Below are 26,698 nucleotides of genomic sequence, written 5' to 3'. Positions count from 1 at the left end.
GCCATGTTGTCCCCTCAGGCTATTGCTAGTTCCCACGAGAGTTGGGACATTCTCGGAGTGCCTGTTCCGCCATGTTGTGCCCTCAGGGCATTGTCTATTCCCCGCAATAGTTGGAGTGCTTTGGTTACTCCTCCCATTCTCACAAGAGCTACTCCCATAAAAGCCCTTCTTCCGCACCTCTCTTTCTTGCCAGCCCTTCACTTCGGTGCTTAGATGCAGGAAAGGTTGCTGCGTGAGGTGGCCATTCTAGCTACCTCCACATGGCCCAACCTGCTTCTCTCTCACCCAACTCTGAGGTGCCAGCGCAAATAAAGATTTGTGTTCCCTCTTCGCTCCGGATCTCCTCTCTCTCTCTCTTCTCCACAGCGCGGCTCACCAGTAGAGTACTAGAAAGTACATACTAGAAAGGAATGATGAACCGTACCATGAAGACAATGAAGGCATGGTAGTTATATCTGAAATTAACCCTTCTCCCATCTTTGAAGCTATAGACTCTGTTCCTTGACTATACTTCTTTCTTATTGGGCTTGGCTGATTTATGTGCGTCATGGGTTTATTTAATACTATATTTTTTTTTTTAAAAGAGGGAGTCTGTTCTCTGTTCAGCAGAGAAGCAATAACAGAAGTCAGACCTCCCACCTGCTATACCCTATAAAGGTCTTTGGTCCATACTCCCCAAATGTCACTCATTTTTCTTTTTCTTATATTTATTTGTTTATTAGTGGGTAGAGACAGAGAGAAATTGAGAGATGAGGGGTGGATAGAGAGGGAAGAAGACAGAGACACCTGAAGCCCTGCTTCATCACTCGTGAAGCTTTTCCCCTGTAAGTGGGGACCCTGGGTCCAAACCCAGGCCCTTTCACATTGTAAAGTATGTGCTTATCCAGGTGCGCCACCACCTGGCCCCTTTAATATTGTTTCTTCATGAAAGTCTGACCATTGGTCTACCTATGGCCACCGTGTTCTTTGTCTTCATGGCATACTGAACTAAAATAAGGCCACTGCAGGAGTAGCATAGCGCAAGAAGGAGAGGACTGTGAACCAAGGTTGTGAAAGTATGTAAAAGACAAGAGCCCCACACAGTCTTATGCACAAAGGGACAAGCCCAGGATGGTGAGGAACACTTTTACATGGTCACTATAGCTTGTAGCTGAACAAAAGATGGGAGAAACAAGACTAGAAGTGGGGAAAACAACTGACAGGCAGTTCCAATAGTTAAATCCAGAGATGTGGTGTTTAGAATGAAAGTGGTAGTAGCGAATATGGAAAGAAAATGAGATGTGTTTGAGAATGACAGACTAGAATAAATTGTATTCCATCCATTAATCCACGATCAGATGTGGAGTTAAAGAAGAGGACAGAGTCAAGTGTTCTAGAATTAGTAAGTGATGGTTTACTTTGCTATAGTAAAAAATGCAAGAGAAGTGATGTCCCCAAGACTGAGTTGGAGGTACTGTTTTATTAGTGATTTCATATTGATTTACAAAATTATGGGATAAGAGGGGTAGTTGTACTTGTGATAAATATCATTGAATATACATGTTTATTGCTCAGAAAAGATGTATGAGATTCAATTTCAGTGTTTCTCATGGGATATTAGTGACCTGTGAGGTGTTGCTAAATATTCTATTAAGAAACAGTTGGGAGGGGCCGGGTGGTGGCGCACCTGGTTGAGAGCTCATGTGACAATGTGCAAGGATCCAGGTTTGAGTCCCTGGTCCCCACCTGCAGCAGTTCTTCAGGTGACTCTCTGTCTCTCTCCCTCCCTATCTTCCCCTCCCCTCTCGATTTCTGACAGTCTCAATTAACAAATGAATAAAGATAATTTAAAAATAAATAAATAAATAGAAACAGTTCAGATAGAAACAGGCTGGAGTATGGATCGACCTGCCAATGCCCATGTTTAGCAGAGAAGCAATTACGGAAGTCAGACCTCCCACCTGGTATACCCTATAAAGATCTTTGGCCCATACTCCCCAAGGGATAAAATAGGAAATCTTCCAATGGAGGGGATGAGTTACAGAACTCTGCTGGTGGGAACTGTAACCCTCTTATCTCACAGTCTTGTCAATCATTATTAAATCACTAGTAAAAAAAAAAAAAAGAGGAAACAGTTCTGCAGTCAAATCATTTTGAAAACCAATGAACTGAAATAAACAAACAACTATTTATTGTAGAAGCATTGAGAGTTTTTCACACGCTTCTGGGTATAACATTTCTTTCTAAGAAGGCTCTCATATGTTTCCCTAATAAACTGACCCTAGTACCAATTCAAAGCTGGGACAATCATGCACAGTTGATCATACAGTCTGTCAGGGCAGCATACCTGTTTGGAGAGGAGTTCTTTGCACAACTGGTAAAGGGTGATGAACTTTCTAGCTAATAATCGGGCTTCAATGAACCCTTCTGCAACCAGCATGATTTCACAGATCAGCTCAAAGTCTGGAACAACCATCGCACAAGGTCTGTGTACAGGAAAACAGAGTGATAATGTAGTTTGGCAACCACACAGTTAAAGGGGAACTTTTAAGACAAGACACACTGGCTCAGATCATAGATGGAGATAGGTGGAGGCATCGGTAAGTGTAAAAAATTAGACCTTAACAGTAACTTCCTTTAAAACTTTTCATTTAAAGATGAGTTAGATAAGGATAAAGAAAGAGATTTCTTTGACTCAAGTGATAAATGATATCAGAAGACCAGAGCAGAGTTTAGACTTCAAGTCTCATCTTACTGAGTCCAGTGTTAAAATTCCAGTTCATCAATGTATGAAGGATGATATATTGATGTACATATATTGTGAAATGATAACCACAATATATTCAACTGAATCCACCTCATACAGACTCAATGAAAAAAGAAGAAAATCTCTTGTGATAACTCTTAGTTACTACTCTCTTAACAACCTTTCTGTGTATACTATAGCTCTGTTAGCTAGTTACCATGTTGTATATTGTATCCTTAGTATTTATCTTAGAGTTAGAAGTTTGTACCTTTTGAATACCTTCCTCCAATTTCAGAACTCTGCTTCCCCTAGCATCCTATTCTCTACCTCTGATAACCACAAGCCTGATTATCTTTTTCTATGACTTTGGAATATTTTTAGGTTCCATGTGTAATACATTATACTATTTTTATCTATCTTGGATTGACTTATTTTACTAAACATAATGTAATAAATTATCTGTATTGGCACAAAAAAAATTCCAGTTCTTACATAAAACACTGATTAGAAAAGCAGGCTATCTAGAATAGATTAAAAGTGAAGGATGAGGAATTGAATCTCTCTTGGAGTCTATTAAAAAAACCCAAGAATCTCTCCATTTCTTATTTTCAATATGTTTCTTCACCAAGTCTATAAGCATAGGAGCTAAATTCAGTGCGTACTTGAATACAAACGTAAATAGCTAATGCTGCTGAGACCTAAAGTAAGTACCAATTCACCTTACCTTGTCACACAATGATTTATGTTAGAATATAGAAGGGTATTATTTTCTCTATGTAAAGATTCACTGTGATTGATTTCCACTGTTCCGAAGAATATTTAATTTCAAGTTATTTTAATTGGCTGGGAAGGTACTACTGGAGTAGTAGTGCATGGACTTTGCATACAAGGTTTGATACCTGGCACAGTCAGTAGGGAAAGGTAATCAGTACTCTAGTGAAAAAAAAAAGTATTTTTATTCACTGCTACACCTAAGGATAATTGCATTTCTTTAAGTGCATTTTCTCTACCCCTCTATAAAAGCTCAGATACATTTTATGAGGCTATTTTTTTCTAGCTTTCTTTCCATTGCATTCAACTTCAAAGGAACAATCAAATACTTAGATTCTCAATGCTATCTTTCAAAGTGAAATCAGGAGAAATATGCACTCAGATGATGGATGCAATAAGTGGATGAAAGACGAATGCTGCTAGTTTATGTCTTATACAATGTAAATGTAGACGCTATGTTAACTGCTTAGAAATACTTTTCTGTGTCCTCCAATCTTCTTCAATGGATGTGAAATTCAAGGTGAAATATTGTGAAAACTCACCCCTGTTGCTGTTTATAATACAAGGTTAAATGCACATGGTGCAAAGTGCAAGGACCAGTGTAAGGATCCCAGTTCGAGCCCCCAGCTCCCCACCCACAGGGGAGTCACTGCACAGGCAGTGAAGCTGGTCTGCAGGTGTCTATCTTTCTCTCTCCCTCTCTGTCCTCCCCTCCTCTCTCTCTCTCCTATCCAACAATGACAGCAATAACAACAACAATAACAACAACAACAATGATAAACAAGGGCAACAAAAGGGCTGAGTCCCAGTGATAACCCAAGCAGAAAAAAAAATTTTTTTTTGCTACTAAAGGAGAAATTTAACATGAGGACTGTTAAGTATTTAGAGAACTATCTGGCCGCCTCTTAGCCTTTGAGGCTCCAAACACTGAGCATTGAATCTTTCAGTCCAAAGATGAGAAAACGTAAGTCAGAAATCCCTCCCCTCAAAATAACCAACAAGCCTCTTTCTCCTTCCTCTTTAGGAAGCTAACTTCTGTCTTCTGAATGAAGATGACGAAGACTTCACTTCTTACTAGTAAATTCATTTATGTTTTCTTGTTGGTATCATGATACAGAGAAAATTTTCCAGGTGGCAGGATTAAACAGAAGAGGTGTTCTTACACATCACCATTAGAAAGGAATATCAGTGGGCAATAACCTTTTTAAAAATCAACTTGGTGACGCTTGTCAAGGGCCTTAAGAATTCTCCTCTGTGTTAACACAATGATTTCACTGCTGAGAATCTAGTCAAAGAAAAGAATCGTACATGCAGGAAAAAAATAACACTTTCATATAAGATGTATATCACAGCATTATGCGTACATTTAGTTTAAATGCTAGAAAGCAGAATTAATGGTTAACTATGGGTGCTAACCAATTACCATGGCTCATACACTTAATAGAATAAAATAAAGTCATGAAATGATATTTGTTAAGAATATCTAACAAAAGAGAAAAAAAACACAATATGATTATTATAATCTGAAACAAAAACAAAACAGTGCAAAACTGTATAGACCATAAATGCCAGACTACAACTGTATATCTTTGAAATATAAAAGAGAACAGAACACAATTAAACAAAGCATTATTTTAGGGGTGCTATTAGTCACAGTGTTTTTTCAAATCTATTTATTTCAAATCTTCTTATATACACAAATGCCAGAGAAAGATAATATAGGAAACTCCTCTCTCTCTCTCTCTTTTTTTCTTCATTGCTGGGCTCAGTGCCTGCACTACGAATCCACTGCTCCTGGAGGCTATTATTTTTGTTATTGCTGTCGTCGTTGGATAGGACAGAGAGTAATCGAGAGAGGAGGTAAAGACAGAGAGGGGGAGAGAAAGACAGACACCTGAAGACCTGCTTCAATGCTTGTGAAGCAACCCCCGCCCCTGCAGGGGAGGCAGGGGCTCGAACTGGGATTCTTACGCTGGTCCTTGTGCTTTGCACCATGTGTGCTCAACCTGCTGCGCTACTGCCCGCCTTGAAACTTCTCTTCTCTTCTGTCCCTCCATGGTGTATAGCTAACACTCACCTAAAGAGAGCCTTGAGGTTCTCAGGTAGTTCTGTGCGGCCAGCATAGCCTGGGTTCATGGTGATGAAGATACCCACAGAGGGATTCAGGCTAATCTCCTCCCCGAGGAAGTTGAACTGCTGCTTCTTATCTCGAATTGCATCTTGAATGCTTTTTACCTGGTGAAGAAATCAACAGAAACTGTCCTCATGGCATTTCAGTGGTGGGGTGATAGCCAAAGCTAGGGCCTCATGGTCACACACAGCACATTGCTTATTCTAGGTCCCTTTCAGTAATGGAAAGGCAGAATGTATTTGGGCCCTTCCTGATGGACATATGCACATCTCTAAAAGAAATCTGGCCACCTCTATCCATAGTTTTTAATCTTTATTTATTTATTGGGTAGAAACAGCCAGAAATCTAGAGGGAAGGGGGTGATGGAGAAGGGAGAGAGACAAAGGAGACACCTGCAACACTGTTTCACCACTTGCAAAGTTTTCCCCTTGCAGGTAGGGACCAGGGGCTCAAACCCAGGTCCTTGCACATTATAAGTGCGTCCAACCAGATGCGCCACCACCCGGCCCCTTTATCCATATTTTTAACACTGTAAAGTTTGGGTGTAGCTGCCAAGGGGGTGATTCAATAGGTAAAATGCAGGACTTGTATATGGTAGGCTTCTAGTTTGATTCTCAACACCACGCATGCTGGAATGGTGTTATAATCTCTACCCTACAGGGGCTGGGTGGTGGCGCTCCTAGTTAAGCACGCATGTTACAGTGCACAAGGACCCGGGTTCCAGCTCCCAGTTCCTACCTGCAGGGGGAAAGCTCTGAGAGTGGTGAAGCAGTATTGCAATGTCTGTCTTTCTCTCTCCCTATCACTCCTTCCCTCTTGATTTGTGGCTGTCTCTATCCAATAAATAAAGATAATAAGAATTAAAAAAAATTTTACTCTACCCCCCACCTCTTTGCTTATTCACTCATGCCTTTTTCTAATTTATAAGATTACTAGTTTGGGGTTGGGCAGTAGTGCTGTGGGTTAAGTGCACATGACGCAAAGCACAAGGACTGGCAAAAGGATCCCGGTTCGAGTCCCCAACACCCCACCTGAAGGGGATTGCTTCACTGGCAGTGAAGCAGGTCTGCAGGTGTCTATCTTTCTTTCCCTCTTCCTGTTTCCTCTCCTCTCTCGATTTCTCTCTGTCTTATACAACAACAATAGCAATGGCAACAATAATAATAATGATAACAAAGGGAACAGCAAGGGCAACAAAATGGGAAAAGGTGGCCTCCAGGAGCAGTGGATTCATAGTGCAGGCACTGAGCCCCAGCAAATAACCCTAGAGGCAAAAAAAAAAACCAGAAAAAGATCATAAGTTAATAGGAGTGTATATTAACACCACTCCCACCACCAAAGGTCTGTGTCCCTACCCTCACCCCCCCCCCCATAGTGAAGCTAAATATCTACCCTCTCCCCACTCAGAGTTTTTTCTTTGGTGAACTACTCCAAACTCAGTCAAATTCTACTTTGTTTTTCCCTGTCTGTTCTTCTTTCTCAATTTCTGTTTCTGACTTAACCTCATTTAACATGGTTCTTTTTAGCTCCATCCAAGATGGGTCAGAGATGGTGGATTCATTATTTTTTAATAAGTCTTTTTAAAAAAAAAATAGATGATTTCATTGTAAACTTATTCCCCAACTTATTTATACATTCATTTAGATTGTTCCCATACTTTATTATAAATAATGCAACTATAAATACAGATGTATCTGTGTGTGTGTGTGGGGGGGGGAGTTTGGGAGAACTTTGGCAGGGGTGTAGTGACTTACATGATTGTATGTGGAAGCACTGCTGTAATCTGATAGTTTTATAAAACAATGCTAAATCACTAACAAGAATGTGAAAAATATGCCAACTGGAACTCCCTGGGTAGATGACCCCACCAATGTGTCCTGGAGGCCCGCTTCCCGAGAGTCCGGCCCCACTAGGGAAAGAGAGAGAAAGGCTGGGAGTTTGGATAGACCTATCAACACCCACGTTCAGCAGGGAAGCAACTACACCTTCTGAAGCCCATAATGACCCTGGGTCCATACTCCCAGAGGGTTAAAGAATAGGAAAACTATCAGGGGAGAGGATGGGATAAGGAATTCTGGTGGTGGGGATTGTACCCCTCTTACCCTATGGTCTTGTCAGAGTTTCCATTTTATAAATAAATTAATGCATTAAACAAAAAGTTGGGGAGTTAATGGCAAGTATACCTAATAAGCCCTTTCTGAATGTACATTTCTTCTGTAGAAACAGTAAGAAGATTAGCGCTGATCACATGCCACATGCTGTCCTGAGAGCTTATATTACCTCACTCTCTACTCACCACAATTCTTCGAGGGGACATTTTAATACCCTCAGTCCCACTTCTCTGTGATGAAAAGCGCTAGTAGTGGTGGCACCTGGATTTGAGTCCAAGGAAATAAATTCTGGGATCTGGGCTTTTAGCCAATGCATTTTGGAGATGACATCTTGTCTCATTGTATAGATTAAATGAGATGAAGTCTGTTAAAAAGTCGTGCATATGGAACATGCTTTAAAGCAGCAGCAGTCTACATGGAAATTGCAAATGTGAATGTGATTCTCATCACTGCAGCCGAGTCCCTGTGCTGACTGAATACTTCACATTCAACCTCTCTAGAGCAGACTGTATGAGCACCTAAAAAGAGTAGATTAAATGAGACCCAAAGCCAGAGTAAATTTAAGCTGAAACATAACCCGGTCACATCTATGTACTGGGCCATGGTTCTAGCAGGTGGGAGGAGAGACAGAAGTGAAATTAATCCATCTATTAATTTTACTTTTGTTGTATTGTGAAAACATGTAGAAAAATAATCAGCAACAGGCGAGGAAGAAAAAAGATGTATACTTGTCCATCCAGATTCTAGAATGTCTCTGAATATTTCCAACATCTCAAGAATTTTGAAAGGTAACCCTGAAAGCTACCCACAGATATTTCAAGGATCAAGTGTATCTACATTCAGAACCTCCATTAAAGGTTCTATGGAGACTGGACTAGAGCTTTGTATATGTGAGAGAGGAAGAGAGATCGAGCCTACAAATAAGAGAGAAACTGAACTATAGGCAGAGAGAGGGTGGGGGTGGTGGCAGAGGCAGCTGGACCATCTAGCTCTGAGCAAGGCTCTCTCCCATGCCTAGCAGGGCTGTGTCTGCCAGAAAGCGTGACAGTCCTGCAATTAGGATTCAGCTCTTTTCCCAAAGTGAAGCTCTAATGACTGAATGCATCTGAGCTCTCAGCAATTAGTTTGAAACTTTAATCCATGCAGAATATCAATGTCATTTTGGCAGAGGCCATCTCCAGCACCCAGTTTACTAGCCAACTGATCTGACTCGGCCTGTTCTTACAGCATCACAGAGCCTCTTACTACCCTCATCATTATAAGTGGTGTGAGCTTTAGAGCCTGGGACTCTCATTTAGCCCTCCCACACCCCCCACGCCGCTCCATTTATAGAATATACTGAGCACTTGCCTCGCCTCAGTGTAGGGAAGTGAGTTTAATTACCACTTACATCGCTGTCCTGACATCTTTGGGCCCAGGCAAAGGTGAGAGACCCATTCCCCTTTCTGCTATTCTCTCTGACTCAGCATTCTCTCCCCACACTCATCAATAATTTATGGTGCACTGTGGGATTGGCGGCATCTGTGCTTTTGTGTGAAATTCTGGACGAGGGGCTCTTGAGGGAGAGTGTTGAACAGACTCGAGGATGCAGTTATCATGGGAGCATCAGTGCCCACAGCAGGCTCGCTTAGATTAGGAGACCATCTGCCTGGCATCTCTTCATTGCCTGGTAGCTACCGAGGTTCATGGAACAAGCCTTGGAACACAGCCATGGGCAGGGTCCAGGAGGTCTGGAAAAAGTTCTTATGGTGGAAAAGTCCAGAGCTCCTACAGGTGCTGAGGGTGGAAGCAGGAGATTCCCACAGATTCAGTCCCACAGACTGAACTCAGAACCCAAGAGGAAGCACACAGACAGATATGCCCAGACTAGATCTAAATCAATGGGTGCACCCCTCGCCCATGGGAGTCTGTTTCTCCACTAAAGATAGATTGCTTTTGGAGGAAACAACAATGAAAACAAGAACTGACCGTTACTGAGCGTGTGTCATGAATACTAGGAGCTAGACGAGTAATTTATATGGATTATTCCATCCAGTATTCTTAATGGGTGTATGAAGTGGATGGGTGTTATAGACGAAGCTGAGGCATAACATAGTACCGGGGCCAACAAGACAGCTTAACCAGTTGAAAAATAAGAAAACACAAAGCAGAATGTGGACTGGATGGCTCTCAGACAAACATTAGTAGAGTCTACTATCTTTTTCCACAATGGAGACCCCAAATCACATCTGCTATAGTCTTGCCTTGAGGTTCCTGATTAGTAAACAATTTGTTCTGCTTTATATCTCAATGCCTTTTCAGCCACCAAACTGCAGATGCTACCATGACGCCAACTGACTTCCCCAGGCAGACGGCCTCACCATGGACCCTGGAACCCCACCTCTCCTGAGCCCTGCCCTACAGGGAAAGACAGAAACAGGCTGGGAGTATAGGGGGGAGGGTTTAGGTCCTGGAACATGATGGCAAAGGAGGACCTAGAGGGAGCTGAATTGTTATGTGGAAAACTGAGAAATGTTACACATGTACAAATTACTGTATTTTACTGTTGACTGTAAACCATTAATCTCCCCCCCCCCAAAAAAAAATGACAGGGGCTTGTGTCTCTGCTTGAGAGATTCCTGTTTTGGGCAGGGAAGATAGTATAATGTTTTTGCAAAGAGACTCATGCCCGAGGCTCTAATGTCTCAGGTTTAATTCCCTTCACCACCATTAGCCATAATTGAGCAGTGCTCTAGTAAATAAATAAACAAACAAAAAGAGATGTTCATTTTTTTTTTTATCATGAAAGAAAGAAAGATAGCTTACCCAGGAAGGTGCTTGCTTTGTCATATGTGTGACTCAGGTTCAAGCCCACAGTATACACAGGGGGTCACTACAGTGCTGGGGGTGCGGGAGGGGGGGGTGCTGGGAGAAGCTTCCATGCCTTCTATGCCTTGGTGCCTCTCCATCCAGGAGTAGTTGAACCCAAGCAATGACCCAAAAAAGGCCAAACAGAATGTTATATTCATGTGTGTCATAAACTAGACTGTAAACCATGAGCACCTTCCCCCACCCCCAATAAAGTGACTTGAGGAAAAAAAGAACTTGTCTACAGAAACTGTGAGGAGAGGCTAGGAAGGAATACGTGTGAACTCCCTACATTACCTTTGCTATAAGTAAGTCTAAAAGTGCTTTGCTATAAGTCTAAAAGTGCTTCAAGATAAAAAGTTATAAGGAAAAAAAAAATCTTGCCAGATGTCTGACAGTTGGTGAGTGGGGTAGCCCAAGTTAAAAACCAGGCAATCTGGTGCGTAAGTACATAACATAACATTTATCCAGCCCACCTGCTGCCGGAGGGAACACTGAGTCTGTCCTGGACAGCTCCTCGTCAAATACATGTAAATTGAGAGTCGTTTGTTTGGAAGTGGAGATAGTCGTGTTTGGTATAATTTAGAGTCACCACTTTCTCCAAAATAATAAAAGGTACTTCCGCCACTCATGAAGGAAAATAAACAACAAAAATAAGTGAAGTTGCAAAAACAACAACAACAAAACAAAACAAAAAAAACCCAACCAAACAAACCATACAGCATTCTCTCCTGTGGCCTATTTTGCACCACACCCCAGGGAATATCTGGTAACATCTGGAGACATGTTTGTTGTCAGAACTAGAGGGAAGGCACGGAGTGCCAGCAGCTCCAGGGTTGGCCACTTGATCCCAGGTTTGGGCTTAATGCAAACATAACAGGAATTCTGTTGTTGCTCTAATCGGGTGAAGAGAGGTCAGAAAAGCTGGTAAAGCACACAGCTCTGGGGCTGGGCAGTGGAGCACCAGCCAAGTGTGTAAGGACCTGGGTTCAAGGCCCAGCTCCCTATCTGTAGAGGGTCCACTTCACAAGCAGTGAATCAGGCCTGCAAATGTCTTTCTCTCCCTCTAGCTCCCCATCCTCTCTATTTCTGTCTTATCTGGGAAAAATTAGGGGAATAATGGCTACCGGGAGCTGTGGATTTGTAGTATCAGCACTAAGCCCCAGCGATAACCCCACTGACAACTAAAAAAGAATAAAAAAGAATAAAAATAAAAATAACCCAGCTCTAATCATGGTATGAGATAATTATCAGGCTGAAGGCATCATCATAGTTGAACAAACTGTCATCTAAACCAATCATTTTTTTCCAGTTGAAGAAACTAAGACCCAAAAGGCATACTTGACCAGCCCACCATTTTCCCAGCATATGCCCAGAATTCCATTACCTTCTCCTCCTCCTAGAATTTAGATCTGCACCAGATTGGCTAAAGCAGAAATTCTGTGAATTGTGTATGACATTTATTATTGACATTCAAATTCCATTAACAAACCCTCCAGGTGATTCTGATCCATGCTTAAATTTGAGAACCACTTAAGTCAAGGCAGACTGATCACTTTCAATGACCCTGAGCCCTTCCCTCTATTCTGTGTCATCCGCCATGGAAGGGACTTGTCCTTACAGTCCACTAACCTTGAAAACTCACTTTGCTAGATTCCGTATGTCCTGAATAAACCCAAGCTCCATAGATCTCAAGATATTTTTTTCTTCCCCTCCCCCCCCATTTTGTTGCCTTTGTTGTGGTTGTTACTGTTGTTATAGCTGTTGTTGGATAGGACAGAGAGAACTCGAGAGAGGAGGGGAAGACAGAGAGGAGGAGAGAAAGACTGACACCTGCAGACCTGCTTCACTGCTTGCGAAGCGACTCCCCTGCAGGTGGGGAGCTGGTGGCTCGAACCGCGATCCTTATGCTGGTCCTTGTGCCGGTCCTTGCACTTTGCACCATGTGCCCTTAATCCACTGTGCTACCACCCAGCCCCCCAAGATATTTTTTTATTATTAGACAGTATTTCTCTTTTCAGGTTGTCAAAGTTTGATGAACAGGAGAATCCTATAGGACATTACTTTTAATAATACTCATGCCCTAGACAAGTTTCTATGCAGAAGACATTGTGCACTTATATATTACTATTATTCATAATTACCTGTGCTGTTCAAGCTATTGGCCCAGAGATTAGACAGCACAGGGCTAACTGACACCATTTTCACCTATCACCCCTTACTTTTAACTCTCAGGACACCTGACACCCAATTAGGTATCCTTGTTACTGGCCAACACTGTCCCTTGTCAATTTCATGAACCACCACTGCCTTTCAACTAGAGGGGTTTGCTTTCTCTTTCCAGCACCTCTGCCTCCAATTACACCTCTAATTGAACCAATCTTTTTTTCCCCTTGTACTTTATATAATGTATCGTTATTATTTCTCTCTATGATAGACAGGTTGTGATTTCAAATGATCAGTCCTGTTATCTGGACATCCATTATGTGTGTTCGAGGTGGGGGGAGGAAGTAGAGGGAGAAGAAGGGAAGAAGAGAGATAAAGATAGATAGATAGATAGATAGATAGATAGATAGATAGAAAGAATGCATGGAATCTGAATTTTTCTATCTTAAGAATGGTGTCTTTCCCATCAAAGACTGGTAGCAGGTGACACAGAGGATTCTGCTCCTGCACCCCCCACACCAAGTCTAAGGATTTGCATCAGATGCACTTCCAAAGCAGGAAAGCCCTATTTTCTCCCTGCAGGTGACATATTTTTAAGGTTATCAGCTAGCTCTGCATTACATTAATCCTCTCAGCTTTTTCTTCATCTAACCTCCGTGTCCCTTTCATCCTAGGGAACTGGTCTATTCTCTGATCCCCTGGGGTCATTCTCTTCTCTAGCTTTTGATGTTAAATGTTATTCATTATTAAAGTCTTGCCTGGTTTAGTCCCTGCATCTCTCTGTAATGACATATTAGAGACGGATGCCTTCAGAAAATATAAAGCAACCACACACACACACACACACACACACAAACTAGACCTCTGAAAACTTGTAATTTTGTAAATGTTAATAAGTCACAAATGATGGGGCTTGAAGGAATCAGGTTAAGTGAGATGAGTCAGAAGAGAAGGATGAATAAGGCGTGACCACACTCATGGACAGAGCCTAAGAAGTGACAACAGGAAGGGGGAACACAAAGTAAATCTTGGACTGGGTTTCGTGTATGGAGCCTACGCAAAGGACTACGTAGACGGGTGGGAAGGAAGGAGTTTGGGGGGTGCGGATTTGGGGCCCTGGAGCATCATGATGGAAAAGGATCTAGGCTGAAGGTAAGAGTATTTTGTGGACACCTATCATGGTAAGACGAAAAATTTTACCCATGTGTCAATGACTATACTGTGGGCTATCAACTAACTCCCCAATGAAAATAAGACTGAAAAATAAAGACCACTGCCAAACAGAGTGGTTATTTTCTTTTCAAAAATCTTCAGGGGTTTCCTGTTGCCTGGTGAAGAAGGCATAAAATATTTGTTATATACATTTAAGTTTATCTATGACTTGGTTGAATCTTTCTCTAGCTTTCCTTCTTTCTCTCCCTCTTTTTCTCTCCCTCCCTTTTTCTCCCTCCCTCCCTCCCTTCCTTTCTTCATCTCTTTCTGTTTTTCTCTTTAAACTTTTTTTTTTAATTGCCACTAGGGTTATTGCTAGGGCTTGGTGTCTGCACAACAGATCCACTGCTCCTGACAGGCATTTTTTCCTCCCTCTTCCCTTCCTTTTGTATTTGATAGAATAGGAGGGGGGAGATCGAAAGGGAGAGCAAATGAGAGACACCTGCAAGATGGTTTCATCACTTGTGAAGCCTCCCACCTGCAGGTGGGGACTGGTGGCTTGAGCCTAGGTCCTTGTGAATGGGGAGATGTGTGCTCAGCTGGCTGCACTGCTACGAAGTCCCTCTATCCTTATTTACTCTTTCAACATTTTATACCCTCACATCATAGCTATGCCTAGACCTGCACCTTACAGCTTGGGTGAGGGTGATATGAGATTACGCAAGACGCAACATGCAAGAAGTAATAGGCGGGGAATACTTGGTAGAGGACAAATTTTTAATAAGATTTGTTCACTTTCCCTTCTTCCCCTGTTCTAGCAGTTCTAGAGTCTATGGGCTTGATAGCCAAATCCTTATATCAAATCATCCGTCCCTCCTTCCTTCCTTTTTTCCTTTCTCTTATCGGACAGAGAGAAATTGACAGAGGAGGAGAAGGAGACAGAGATGGAGAGATACTGAGAGACATCCACAGCACTTGCTTCACTGCTCTTGACGCTCCCTTCCTGCAGGTGGGGAGTGGGGGCTCAAACCTGGCTCGTTGTGCATGGCAATGTGTGTGCCTGACCAGCTGCACCACTGCCTGCCCCCAACCCCAAACCCTCCTTTTTTTAAGGCCTGACTTCACAATAATATCAATATACCTAGAATTTTTGTCTCATACTGTGGGTCAAAATTCAAATGACTGCTACAATGATAAAGGGTATGTCTGTCTCCAGAATTCACATTCTTTGAAGTTGGGGTTCAAGTTCTACTCATTTGGAAATCCTTCCCCACATTCTTTTATTAATTATTATTATTATTATATTTATTCACAAAAAGGAAACACTGACAAAACCATAGGATAAGAGGGGTACAACTCCACACAATTCTCACCACCAGAATTCCCTATGCCATCCCCTCCCTTGATAGCTTCCTTATTCTTTATGGACTCAGGGTCACTATGGGATGCAGAAGGTGGAAGGTTTGGATTCTATAATTGCTTCCCCAATGAACGTGGGCATTGACAGGTTGATCCATACTCCCAGCCTATCTCTCTCTTTCCCTAGTGGGGCAGTGCTCTGGGAAATTGGGGCTCCAAAACACATTGGTGGAGTTGTCTACCCAGGGAAGTCCAGTTGGTATCATGGTAGCATCTGGAACTTGATCCAGCTTTCTAGATCTTTTTCCAGCCATGACATCATTTCCCCAGACAATAACTTGGGTTCACCTACATATCAGATGTCAAGCTCAGGGAAAAAAAAAAAAACACTAGTATAGTCATGGGCCCTTTGGAATATAACTAAAATAGGACTACTAGCTATCTGCAAAACAGAGACTTCACCACATTCTTAAGCTTGGCACATACTAGGTTGTAGATGTTCACTGAATGCTTTCTGAATTTCTTGAAAGACAATTGGAATGTTTACATAAGATCTGATAAAAAAATAACCCCATTCAATAACATCCATGCTTTAATCCCCATTTTATATACAATAAGTGGATTAGGCTGAGAGAGGTAAAGGAACTTGCCCAGACTCTCAGGAAACAGAATAGCTGAATCTTAAGTCCTTGTCTGACAATTTTCTTTTCTGAGAATCTGTGCATTGCTCTTTTGTTTGAATTCTTTCCTCAGCTTTATGAAGCAGGTGCTCTTAATTCCATTTTACAGATAAGAAAATGGAATCCAATGATCAGCTGATGGATTAGCCTTGGTAGGGGTCTACAGAATACCCCTTTTCTTTATCTGGACATGATCTGAGACAGCAGAGGAAGAGACAAGAAACAGTAAAGAGGCATAGAAGTGTATGAAGAACAGTTGTTAACACAAGGAGAGAGACTTCCACAGTCTACCTTCTGCATAAAGATTCTAAGTTTCCTATCAATTATGGTTGTTGGTATCTTCTAATTCTGCTTTTAAAAACCCCTTCTGTTTCATTTGGTTTAAATCCCCCCTGCTTAACACTGCATTCTATTTACATAACCACTGTATTCTATTTACATAACCACTGCCGTCTATTTACATAAATCACTTACATTTACATAAAGCACCACCTTCCCTCCAGGGCATTGGTGGTTTAGTGGTAGAATTCTCACCTGCTCCACCCCCTCTCCTTGTCACACCCTGATTTTCACCACTCATTTTTCTCTCTACCCTCTCTGCGTCACATCCTGTTCACACCCTACTTGGGAAGTATATATAAAGACAACATTGTTCGTTTTAGTTAGTTGTTAGTTTAGTCTAACTTGTTATAGATTGCACTGCGTCTTGCATGAATAAAGAGATACTGCGTACAGCTCTACCATGAGTCCCTGGTCGTCTGTCTCCCGTCAGTGAAGCTCAGCCCGACATATGGTGGTCCCCTTACCTGAACTGCCACCACGGACAGGACTTCCACAGAGATGCGATTAAATTCATCAAAGCAGCCCCAGGCACCAGTCTGTGCAAGACCTTTGTAGATGTTGCCACAAGACTACAACAAGAATAAGCAATTAAATTAAATAAGCACCTAAATTACCAACAGCACCGGGCTTATCAATACACAGCTATAAATTATTCCATCCTTTGTATTACAGACAGTTACAGCCCTCTGAAGATCACTAGTCAGAATCTTTTACTCAAATTTCAAGAACAGCTGAATTTTGGATGGGTATGGGTGGCAACATAAGTCACAGGATCAAACAAGAACTTTGCAAGATACTCGGAACTAAATCCTCTTAAAATGTTATCAGGCTCGCATTATGATTGATTCTATAGCTTTCAAAATCCCAGAAAATGTATGAGATATTATTTTTCTTGAACAATATGGACAAATAGTCTTCCATTCAGGCTTTGGCATGCACTGACAGAAAAACTTATGCTCATATCTTTAAATCCAAGCCCCAAATCCCAGGTTACTCAGAATGATAGGAAGCTGGAGATGGGGTTGGGGAAGCGATAACATCTACAGAAAATAAACTATGGGTAAATCTCCACAGCAACAAGAAAATAATTTCAAAGGGAAAAATCTACCCTAAAAATAAAAACCACCCTGTTCCTTCGATGTAGATTAGTAAGCCGTGGAGCAGTAGAACAGGAAGGGAAAGGTTACTGAGAGGCACTTTCAAGGTCATTGGCAAGGAGACATCTCTCAAATTTGGAGAAAATTCAAAAAAAAAAAAAAAAGCAGAACATGAGCTCCCATTATAACTCATGTATTAGACAGAGGGGGATTTAGTCCCTTAAAGAAACTTTAGTTAGGATTTAGATATGTTATGCTCATCAAACTAGTGAACTGCTACAGGAGCAATAGTTCAACTGATATTAAAAAGAAAAAAATTCAAATGGCATGCACTTCAAAGAAGAATGGGTCAATATACCGAAGAGTGATCAGTTTTGCCAGAGAGATAACTTTTACACAGTATTACAATTGCACTGTTCAAAGTTTTCACAGGGTACCAAATATGGGAGATAGCCCTTGAAGGAAGGGCTTTTTGGTCATGTAAAAGTAGGCACATTATATCCTGCAATACATTGGCCCATTCACAATATGTTATTAGTATCATAATAATCCTGAGGAGTTCTGAAAAATAAGATAATTGAACTTTTTAATAGGGCTGGGTTGGTTTTCTTCATATAACTCCTGGTTTTCTCAGAATACAGCAGGAAAACATTAATGCAGTCGAAAGAACAAAATTCAGAAGAACTGGACTAAAGTTTCATGAAATCTTCAGAACATACATTGTAACTGTTGACTTAATTATACCAACTATACGCAGAGTGGAAAGATTAAGGCATTCCAAAAGGAAGGAAGATTATAGACCAACAGTGAGCAAAATCACCCTATGTCCAAAGAAAAATCCATTTTGATTGGAAAATTAAATTAATTCAGGGATCCTTGGAGGTCTAGAGCAGAAACAAACACGAACAAATCAACATTTTTGGAGAATCAGTCTAGCATCAGCACTGGGATATTCCATTATTTGACCCTATCACAATGGTGAAGTGATTTTATTAGCTAGACTGTCATATTGCCCTTACCACAGATGGTTGAGTTTCAGTGTTGGACTAAGACTCTAATGTAGGATTAAAGTTTTGGCAAGTCAGAGGTATTCTGAAGGAAGAATCAATATTGGTACTTGACTAGAAACACAGAAAGAGAAACATTCTGATATATTGAGATTTTTTTCACCATGGACTACAGGGAAAAAGGAAATTATCTATACTGGTGGGGAATGAGGAACTGGCAGGAATGACAGAAAATCAGTCAAGAAGAGAGTGTTAGCTATATACGAAGAAAACCATTCAAATGGGGAACTTCAGTGCTCAAGAGAGGACTACTAACTTGGAGAGAGCTGACAGATGGGTTGAGTGGTCATCAGTAAATACAAAATCCGAAGCTACAAGATGATCTGAACGTGAGATCAAGAAGACAAGATCAGAGAGACTTGTGGAAGAAAAATTGTTTCATAAACTTAAGAGTATGGTTTCTTAAGAAAGAGTGAGCATACTAGAGTATTGGCGCTACAAAGAGGTCAAAAAGAATTCCAAATGTTCTCAGGTTCATAACCATTTGATGTTTCAGCAATAGCTTCTCCAAATTGAGACCAAGGGGGGGAGTATTACTGCTATAATATAAAAAATGTCTTAGTACTGAAATGGCAACTATTTCCAGAAAAAAAAGAACAGTTTTATGGTTTTTCTGACAAGCATTAATAGAGTAAAGCAGTAACTTTCCCTTTTCCTCAAGTTTCCACATTATTTTTGTGTATACCCCATTACCTGATGTCACTGTATAGAATTCCCAAAACAGAGGGGGCTGTTTAGATCCCTGACTACAGTCCTAACTATCCCATTAACTGCTGTTCCATCAATTACCTCCTCCCTCTCCATGTTTTATAGGTATGTTTTTTTGTTTTCTTTTTTCCTCCAGAGTTATAGCTGGGGCTCAGTGCTGGCAACACTCCTGGAGGCCACTGTATTTCCAATTTTATTTAACAGGATACAGAGAAATTAACAACAGAGGGGGGGTACAGTACTGAAGCTTCCATCAATATGGTGTGAGTCAGGCTTGAAACTAGATCTCACACACACATAGCCAAGCAGTGTACCATCCAAACGGGCTATTCTGCCAGCCCTAGACATTAATTTTAACTGACTTTAAGTGCACATAATATTAAACTCAAGAACCCTGGCAAGGATCTGGGTTCAAGCCCCTGCCTTTGCATCTGCAGAAATGGAGGTGATTCATAAGAGGTAAAGCAGGAGTGCGGATGTCTTTCTTTCCCCCTCCCTGTCTGTCCTTTCTCTCTCAATTTCTCTCTGTCCTATCAAAAAAAAAAAAAAAAAAAAAAGGTGGTTTTAATCAGAGCACTGGTTAGCTCCTTTATGACTGTGCAGGGGGACTGAACTTGAGATTCTGCTGGAGCCTCAGGCATGGAAGTCTTTTTGCATAGCCATTATGTGATTTCCCCAGCCCCAAGGTCAGATTAATTTCTAAATATCTGTGTGTCCTTCCCCTTCTCATTCACCTGCATATCCTATCCTCTCCCCTCCCCCACCAAACCCCACAGACTATACACTAAGCCATTAGTTCATGTTTATATCTGGCTTGTTCTATAGAGACACAAAAATAGAATGTGCTGCTATGAATGCCCTATAGGAATGATAGCTGGTCAGGTGAACAACAGTTCTTCCTGACTCTTTAATTCCCCTTTCATCTTAGTCATGCTCTGTGAGGAGAACTCAGGGGTGCGGCAAGAAGGAAGGGTAGGTAGGAAAGAAACTTCAACTGAACGGAGAATTTAGTAATGTCTTTTGTGTTGACAATGTGACTGGCTAGGCTGTGTTATGTCACGTGCTGTCTGGCAGTCACCCAAACCTTATGCAGACTCAGGTCTTATACCTTATCCTATGTCATTTTCAATGTGCTTTGTAGCCTTGCCACATTCTGGAATATTCCTGTACTGTAAGTCTGTAGAACACATATTATCTCTGACTGTAATGCTATCTGCTATTTCCCCTAATTGCGTATATCTTTCTTGTCTCTCTATTGGGGCTATGTTATGCCCTATCTATCAGTCTATCTGTATTTTTTGGCATCCTTTCATAATGCCCAAGACATGCTAAGCAATGGTGATACTCAGTAGATTGATTTGATTATTGGAGTGTGTTTTGAAATAAGAGTAATTTTGAGTAGCTGGATAGTAAAGGGAAAGGAGCTTTACCAATAGCTTAGTCAGACTATTTTTCAAAGAATGTTTGGAATCAAAGAAAATATCACCTTCACTTTGGTGTTGCTTCAAGAGAATATGCTTACTGATGGCACTTGAACTGTATCTCATCTGAACTCCTATAAACCAAGTGTTGTTTGCAGTTCAAACAAAGGACAGACTGTTACTCTCATCTTACACATTTGGAGCAGCTGGTGGGGTCAGGGTCTAATGAAATGTTTTTTTAAAGAATTAGAAAAAAAAAGTTTTAGGAATGGCTGGTCATAAGGTCAATTCACCTCTTCTTGTTTGCTAGGCAAAACATATATATGCCTTTGAAGAAATTCAGATCCTTTTCTTCAGTCAATACTACATCTATATGAGTGTTTCTTCCAGAATGTTCCCCTTGGGATGGTCTATTTATTTTGGCAATGATGCCATTGCTCAACTATTGAAGAGTCTAAAAGGGAAAACATTCTTGAAGACTGAGTTCATTTCTATAAAATGGAAAGATCCTTTCTTCTGCAGTCAGATTTAAAGAGAAGTATCCTTTTAATGTATTCAGCAATAAAAGCAACCAAGTTAAAATTTAGTGCTAGAGTGTGAAGAGAATTGCTATTTTGGCTATAAACTTCCATTTTATTTGTTTACTGTGAGAAAACAGGACTATAGGATACTATAATTCTCTGTAGAGCAAAATCATATATATAAGAGAAATGATTAAAGATATAGGACCTGAATCTCTCATTTAAAGAGTGCTGGTAACTGCAAGTGTTATCTTACAGGCTTTAAAGTTATTTTAATGTGAATTTATTTATTAATCTGCATATCTGATGAATTTGTACATAGATATACTGCAGTTTTGTTTTTTCCTCTAAATATAGTTCTATGTCATCTTTCAAAAAAGGACTTAAGACAATTTACAAAAATATATAGAACAAAACAGAAATATTGAGACAGTGTGCTGCTAAACATTTTTCAATACAGAATTTTTATAACGCCTACTTGTCATCTGGATGTTGAATTACTAATAACTGACCTAGTGTTAGGTGATGTAAGTGCTTCTCTCATTTTGTGTTATGACACAGAACATAGAATGTATTTAAAAATGTGAAAATGATAAGAACCTGAATGACAACCATAATCTTGCCTCATTTCTTTGTAGGTATTTCTTGCTAATTGAGTTAGTTCTCTGAAGTCACAGAATATTTTATCTACTTATAGAGAAAAACAGAACTATTACTTTGATGTGAAAACTTTTTAGTAGCCATTTTTGAGGTTTTTTTTTTTGTAATTCTAGGTCAAATAGTGAATTCAGTGCTTTGGATATATTTCTAGTATATTTACAGATGACAAAAACAAACAAACAAAAAAAAAACATCAAGGTGAAACAATGTACTTGTGGTCACAGAGCTCATTAGTAGAAGCAGGATCCACAGTGATAAGGTTTAAAGGGAGCTCAAGAAGCCCTATAGATCTAGGTCCTGTGAAGGTGGGAGCAGAGATCTTCTTATCTAGACTTCTGAACTGAGCCAAGATGATGTGGATTAACTTGGCCCTTGGTTTGGACTGCCATGCTGTTTATCACCTCTGCCAAAGCTAAGACTGTACCTTGTAGTCCATCTGTTCTGAGCAGTTAAATACATAGACCATGATGCCCAAAGCTCGACCCAAGTCCTTGGTGGTCTCCGTCTTTCCTGTGCCTGCAGGTCCTGCTGGAGCCCCACTCATGGTCAGGTGCAGAGACTGGGTGAGAGTTATGTAGCACCTGACAAATACAGTAGAGAATGGGTTATTCTTAGTGCCACAGCAGGTCTGACAAGGAGCTATGACCTTGCTGGGTTCCAGTGAGACAGAAATGAGATTCAAGGCAATGACAAACTCCTTTCTCCTAGATACTCTCTACAGAGTTGTGAGGAGGACTTTATAAAATACATCTGATCTGCCAAGTACCACGTCCAGTGGAGGTGCATCTAAAGAAGCCAGACCTCCCACCTTCTACACCCCATAATGATCCTGGGTCCATGCTCCCAGAGGGATAAAGAGTAGGAATATTTCTAATGGAGGGGATGGGATATGGAACTCTGGTGGTGGGAAGTGTGTGGAATTGTACCCCTTTTATCCCACGGTCTTGTTGATCAGTATTAAATCAATAACAATAACAACAACAACAATAATAATGATAATAGACATATGATCCTGACACTCATGCCCTCAAAAGCATCAGTGACTCTAGCTCCTTCCTGACATTGCCCTTGCTTACTTCCCTGGCTTGTTCTACACCCCTCCATCCCTCTCAGCCCCCCCCCAACCCCAAAAGTATAAAGTTTCTATGTGAAGAATTATCTTCACTCACCCAATTCTACAATCCGAGTGTATGTTCCTCTCAAAATTCCATGTTACATTTTCAACCCCAATGTGATGTTAGGGAGGAGCCCTCATTAATGGAACTGTTGTCTTATTAAAGACACTGCAGGGGAATCTCTCTTCCCTTCCACCTTGTGAGGACATGAAGAGAAGGCACCAGCTATCAGGTAGACAGTGGGTCCTCATGAGAACATAGATATGTGCTCTTGGATTCCCCCCCACACACACACCTTAACTGTGTGAAATCAACTTCAGTCGTTTCCACATTACCCAGTGTGCACTATTTTGCTATCAAGACTGAACAGACTGATACTCAGATATATTAGAACTGTATTTGTCCATTCAATTTTTTCTAATCAATTCCCAACCTTTGAGTCTACCTGGAAGATGTTTCCCTGTAATTCTGCCTGGCTGATGGCTACTTACCCCTCAAGGCTCATTTATAACATCACTTACTCTGTCAGTTATTCCAGAAATTCAACATGGGAAATTAATAAGCAGAAATTCCTTGGAAGAGCTACTACTCCCTCGAACTTTACTGTAATGTCACACAACACACCTTCCACACATCTTCACAAGGCACATGAAGATGGGCTATGCCTTATCAGCTAGCAGGTTGTTAAGAAAATTATGACATTTTTCTATGCAAAAAAAAGTATCATGACTTCTAAAAAATTTCTTTATTCAGTGGTCTGGGAGGTGGATAAAGCACTGGATTCTCAACCATGAAGTCCTGAGTTCAATCCCCGGCAGCACATATACCAACCAGAATGATGCCTGGCTCTTTCTCTATCTTTCTCATAAATAAATAAATTCTTTTAAAAAATTCTTTATTTGAGGGATTGTTTGTCAACAATAAAATACAACAGTTAGTACATACATAACATTTCCACATAGCAATACAACCCCCTATAGGTCCTTCTCAGCCATCATGTTCCAGAACCTTAACCCTCCCCTCCACCCCAGAGTCTTTTACTTTGGTGTAATATACCAACTCCAGTCCAAGTTCTGCTTTATGTTATCTCTTCTGATCTTGTTTTCCAACTTCTGTCTGTGAGTGAGATCACCCCATCTTGGATGAAGCTTGAAGGAATCATGTTAAGTGCAGTAAGTCAGAAACAGAAGGATGAATATAGGATGATCTCATTTATATCATGACTGTTCTGAAAACCCAATATTTCACCTCTGGACCTAGCACAGTTCCAGGCACATATAGTCCCTCCTTCAACACACACACACATACACACACACACACACACACACACACACACACACACACACACACACAGTGAATTTATAAAAAGAAATCTTCAGAATTGCACATCAATCTCTTTCTGAGCATCTAATGAACTTCTGTCTCCAGATGAAACAGTTATGAGGGGATGTCAAAATATATTTTCTTCTCTAATAATGGAACTCTGGACCTAGGAGGATTTTTAAGATCAACCAATAGGATCCCTTTGTTTTACAGTGGGTAACATTAGTTTTAGGGAGAAAGTGGACTCTCTCAAGATTTTAATTTAAAAAAAAAAGAAGGCAACTGGGTCTTTATATCTATTCATGAGGAAAACACAAAGGGAAAATGCTATGTGCCATTTAAGGCAAGGACTCTTCAGAGAGAGTTCAAATCTTGGCTCTACTATAAAATACTTATGTAACTCAAACAAGTTATTAAGCCTTTGAGCTTTTAAAAAATCATCAATGGATATTCTATATAAACATTTTTATGTACAGTATAATTTAATCCTGTACTAAATATAGATATACTAAAATGATTTGAACTGGGTTGGGACCTAATAAGCATAAAAGAAATACAGTGGGAGAAAAAAAGCAAAAAAGGTGGGGGAATAAAGTAACAATTCACAGAATAAGAATAATTTACTCATAAACACTATTACACTATTATTAATACATAACAAAAATTTCAAGTCTGTGAGCCATTGGGTAGATATAAATTCATATTATATATCATTTGACTTATAAAACTAGTATTTAGCAATAAAATTCAATTCTTCAGAATGTAATCAGATGAATATTCTTATAAGTTTTAAAGGAAAATGTTTTTGTCAAGAATAACTGAACGTATGTGTTACCTAACTATACTGCCTCTTAAAGAATTTTTTTGAGAAATAATAAAAATATATTAAAAAGTTATAGGGGAGTCGGGTGGTAGTGCAGTGGGTTAAGCACAGGTGGCGCAATTGCAAGGACCTGCAAAAGGATCCCGGTTCGAGCCCCCGGCTCCCCACCTGCAGGGGAGTCACTTCACAGGCGGTGAAGCAGGTCTGCAGGTGTCTATCTTTCTCTCCCCTTCTCTGTCTTCCCCTCCTCTCTCCATTTCTCTCTGTCCTATCCAACAACAATAAAAAAATAAAAAAAATAAAAAGTTATACATATGCATATGTATATGAGTTTAAAGAAATCTTCTTTTCCTCAAGATTGTTTTGGCAATTCTGGGTGTTTTCTGGTTCCAGATAAATGATTGTAGTTTTTATTCTATCCTCTTAAAGGAGCTTGGTGGAACTTTGATGGGTATTGTGTTAAATTTGTATATGGCTCTGGGGAGAATATTCATTTTGATGTTATTAATTCTTCCAATTCATGAGCATGGGATGTCTTTCCATTTCTTGGTATCATTTTCTATTTCCTTGAATAATGACTTATAGTTTTCAGTATACAAATCTCAAAGAAACCTTTATTTTTTTAATTTACTTATTATTCAGTAAATACAGACAAATTGGTTGAGAGGGAGAGAGACAAAGACACCTGCAGCCCTGCTTCTCCACTTATGAAGCTTTCTCCCTGCAAGTGGGGACCCGAGCCTTGAACCTGGGTCCTTGTGCACTATAATGTGTGTACTTAACCTGATGTGCCACCACCTAGCCCCAGAAACCTTATTTCTGTTTTTTTTTTAATTTTTAAAGTATCTTATTTATTTATTATTTTTTAGAGAGATGCAGATAGAGAGAGACACAGAGAGAAACACCAGAGCCCTGCTCAGCTCTGGCTTATGGTGGTGGGGGGGATTGAACCTGGCACTTTGGAGCCTCAGGTATGAGAATCTCTTTGTATAACCATTATACTATCTACCTCCACCCAAGAAACCTTATTTCTAATAGTAAAAGTATAGATATAACGTAAAGCTCTATAGTATGTTTCTTAAATTTTTATCTTCAAATTATGAGATACTTCAAACAGACTTTAATTCAGTCATGAAAAGAATAAAAAAATAAAAGAATACAAGGATTGTCTTAGAAGAGTATTAAGATCACATGTACATAAAAACTTCAAAATCAATCTATAACATTTTATATACAGTATTAGTTACAATTTAATTTTTAAATATATAGAAGGAAAAAAGTAAAATAGTATAATTTTTTTTGGTGACTCTCACTTTCTATTCTTTACATATTTTATCATATTTCCTATAAAAATATTAGATAAAAACTTAACAAGCATGACTTTGTTTTGTTAACTGTGTCCTTGTCCCATAGATCACCTTCAGAGACTCTTATATCAATGAAATCTCACCTACCTGCAGTAGTTGCTGAGAAATTAACAGGTACTCAAAACTGATATGCAGTAGATTAAAACAGCACTTAATACAGCAAAGGGCTGAAAGGGTTGTTTGTGTGTGAAGGTGAGAGAAGCGAAGGACAGAAAGAGGAGACCATTTAAAGGTTAAGAAAAGACTTAGGAGAATTGCTTTTGTTCAGCCTGAAAAAAAGCATTTCCATTTAGCTCTTGAAATTCAGTGTTA

The 26,698-nt window shown here is 40.2% G+C and overlaps 1 protein-coding gene across 1 annotated transcript in view; it reads right to left on the bottom strand.

The window, feature by feature from the left end:
* DNAH9 (dynein axonemal heavy chain 9) overlaps positions 1-26,698 on the bottom strand; it is a 340,864-nt gene that overhangs the window by 205,791 nt on the left and 108,375 nt on the right. The window contains exons 27-30 of the mRNA XM_007522773.3: positions 22,183-22,339; positions 16,749-16,853; positions 5,574-5,731; positions 2,327-2,465 (exon numbers count right to left, since the gene is read on the bottom strand). Coding sequence (XP_007522835.2) covers positions 2,327-2,465; positions 5,574-5,731; positions 16,749-16,853; positions 22,183-22,339 — 559 coding nt within the window. The remainder of the gene's footprint in view (positions 1-2,326; positions 2,466-5,573; positions 5,732-16,748; positions 16,854-22,182; positions 22,340-26,698) is intronic.

The sequence above is a fragment of the Erinaceus europaeus genome, chromosome 12 (genome assembly GCF_950295315.1).
Source record: "Erinaceus europaeus chromosome 12, mEriEur2.1, whole genome shotgun sequence".
NCBI classification, from domain to species: domain Eukaryota; kingdom Metazoa; phylum Chordata; class Mammalia; order Eulipotyphla; family Erinaceidae; genus Erinaceus; species Erinaceus europaeus.
Note: the sequence above shows the minus strand (reverse complement) of the source record. Positions and strands in the feature narration are given on the sequence as shown.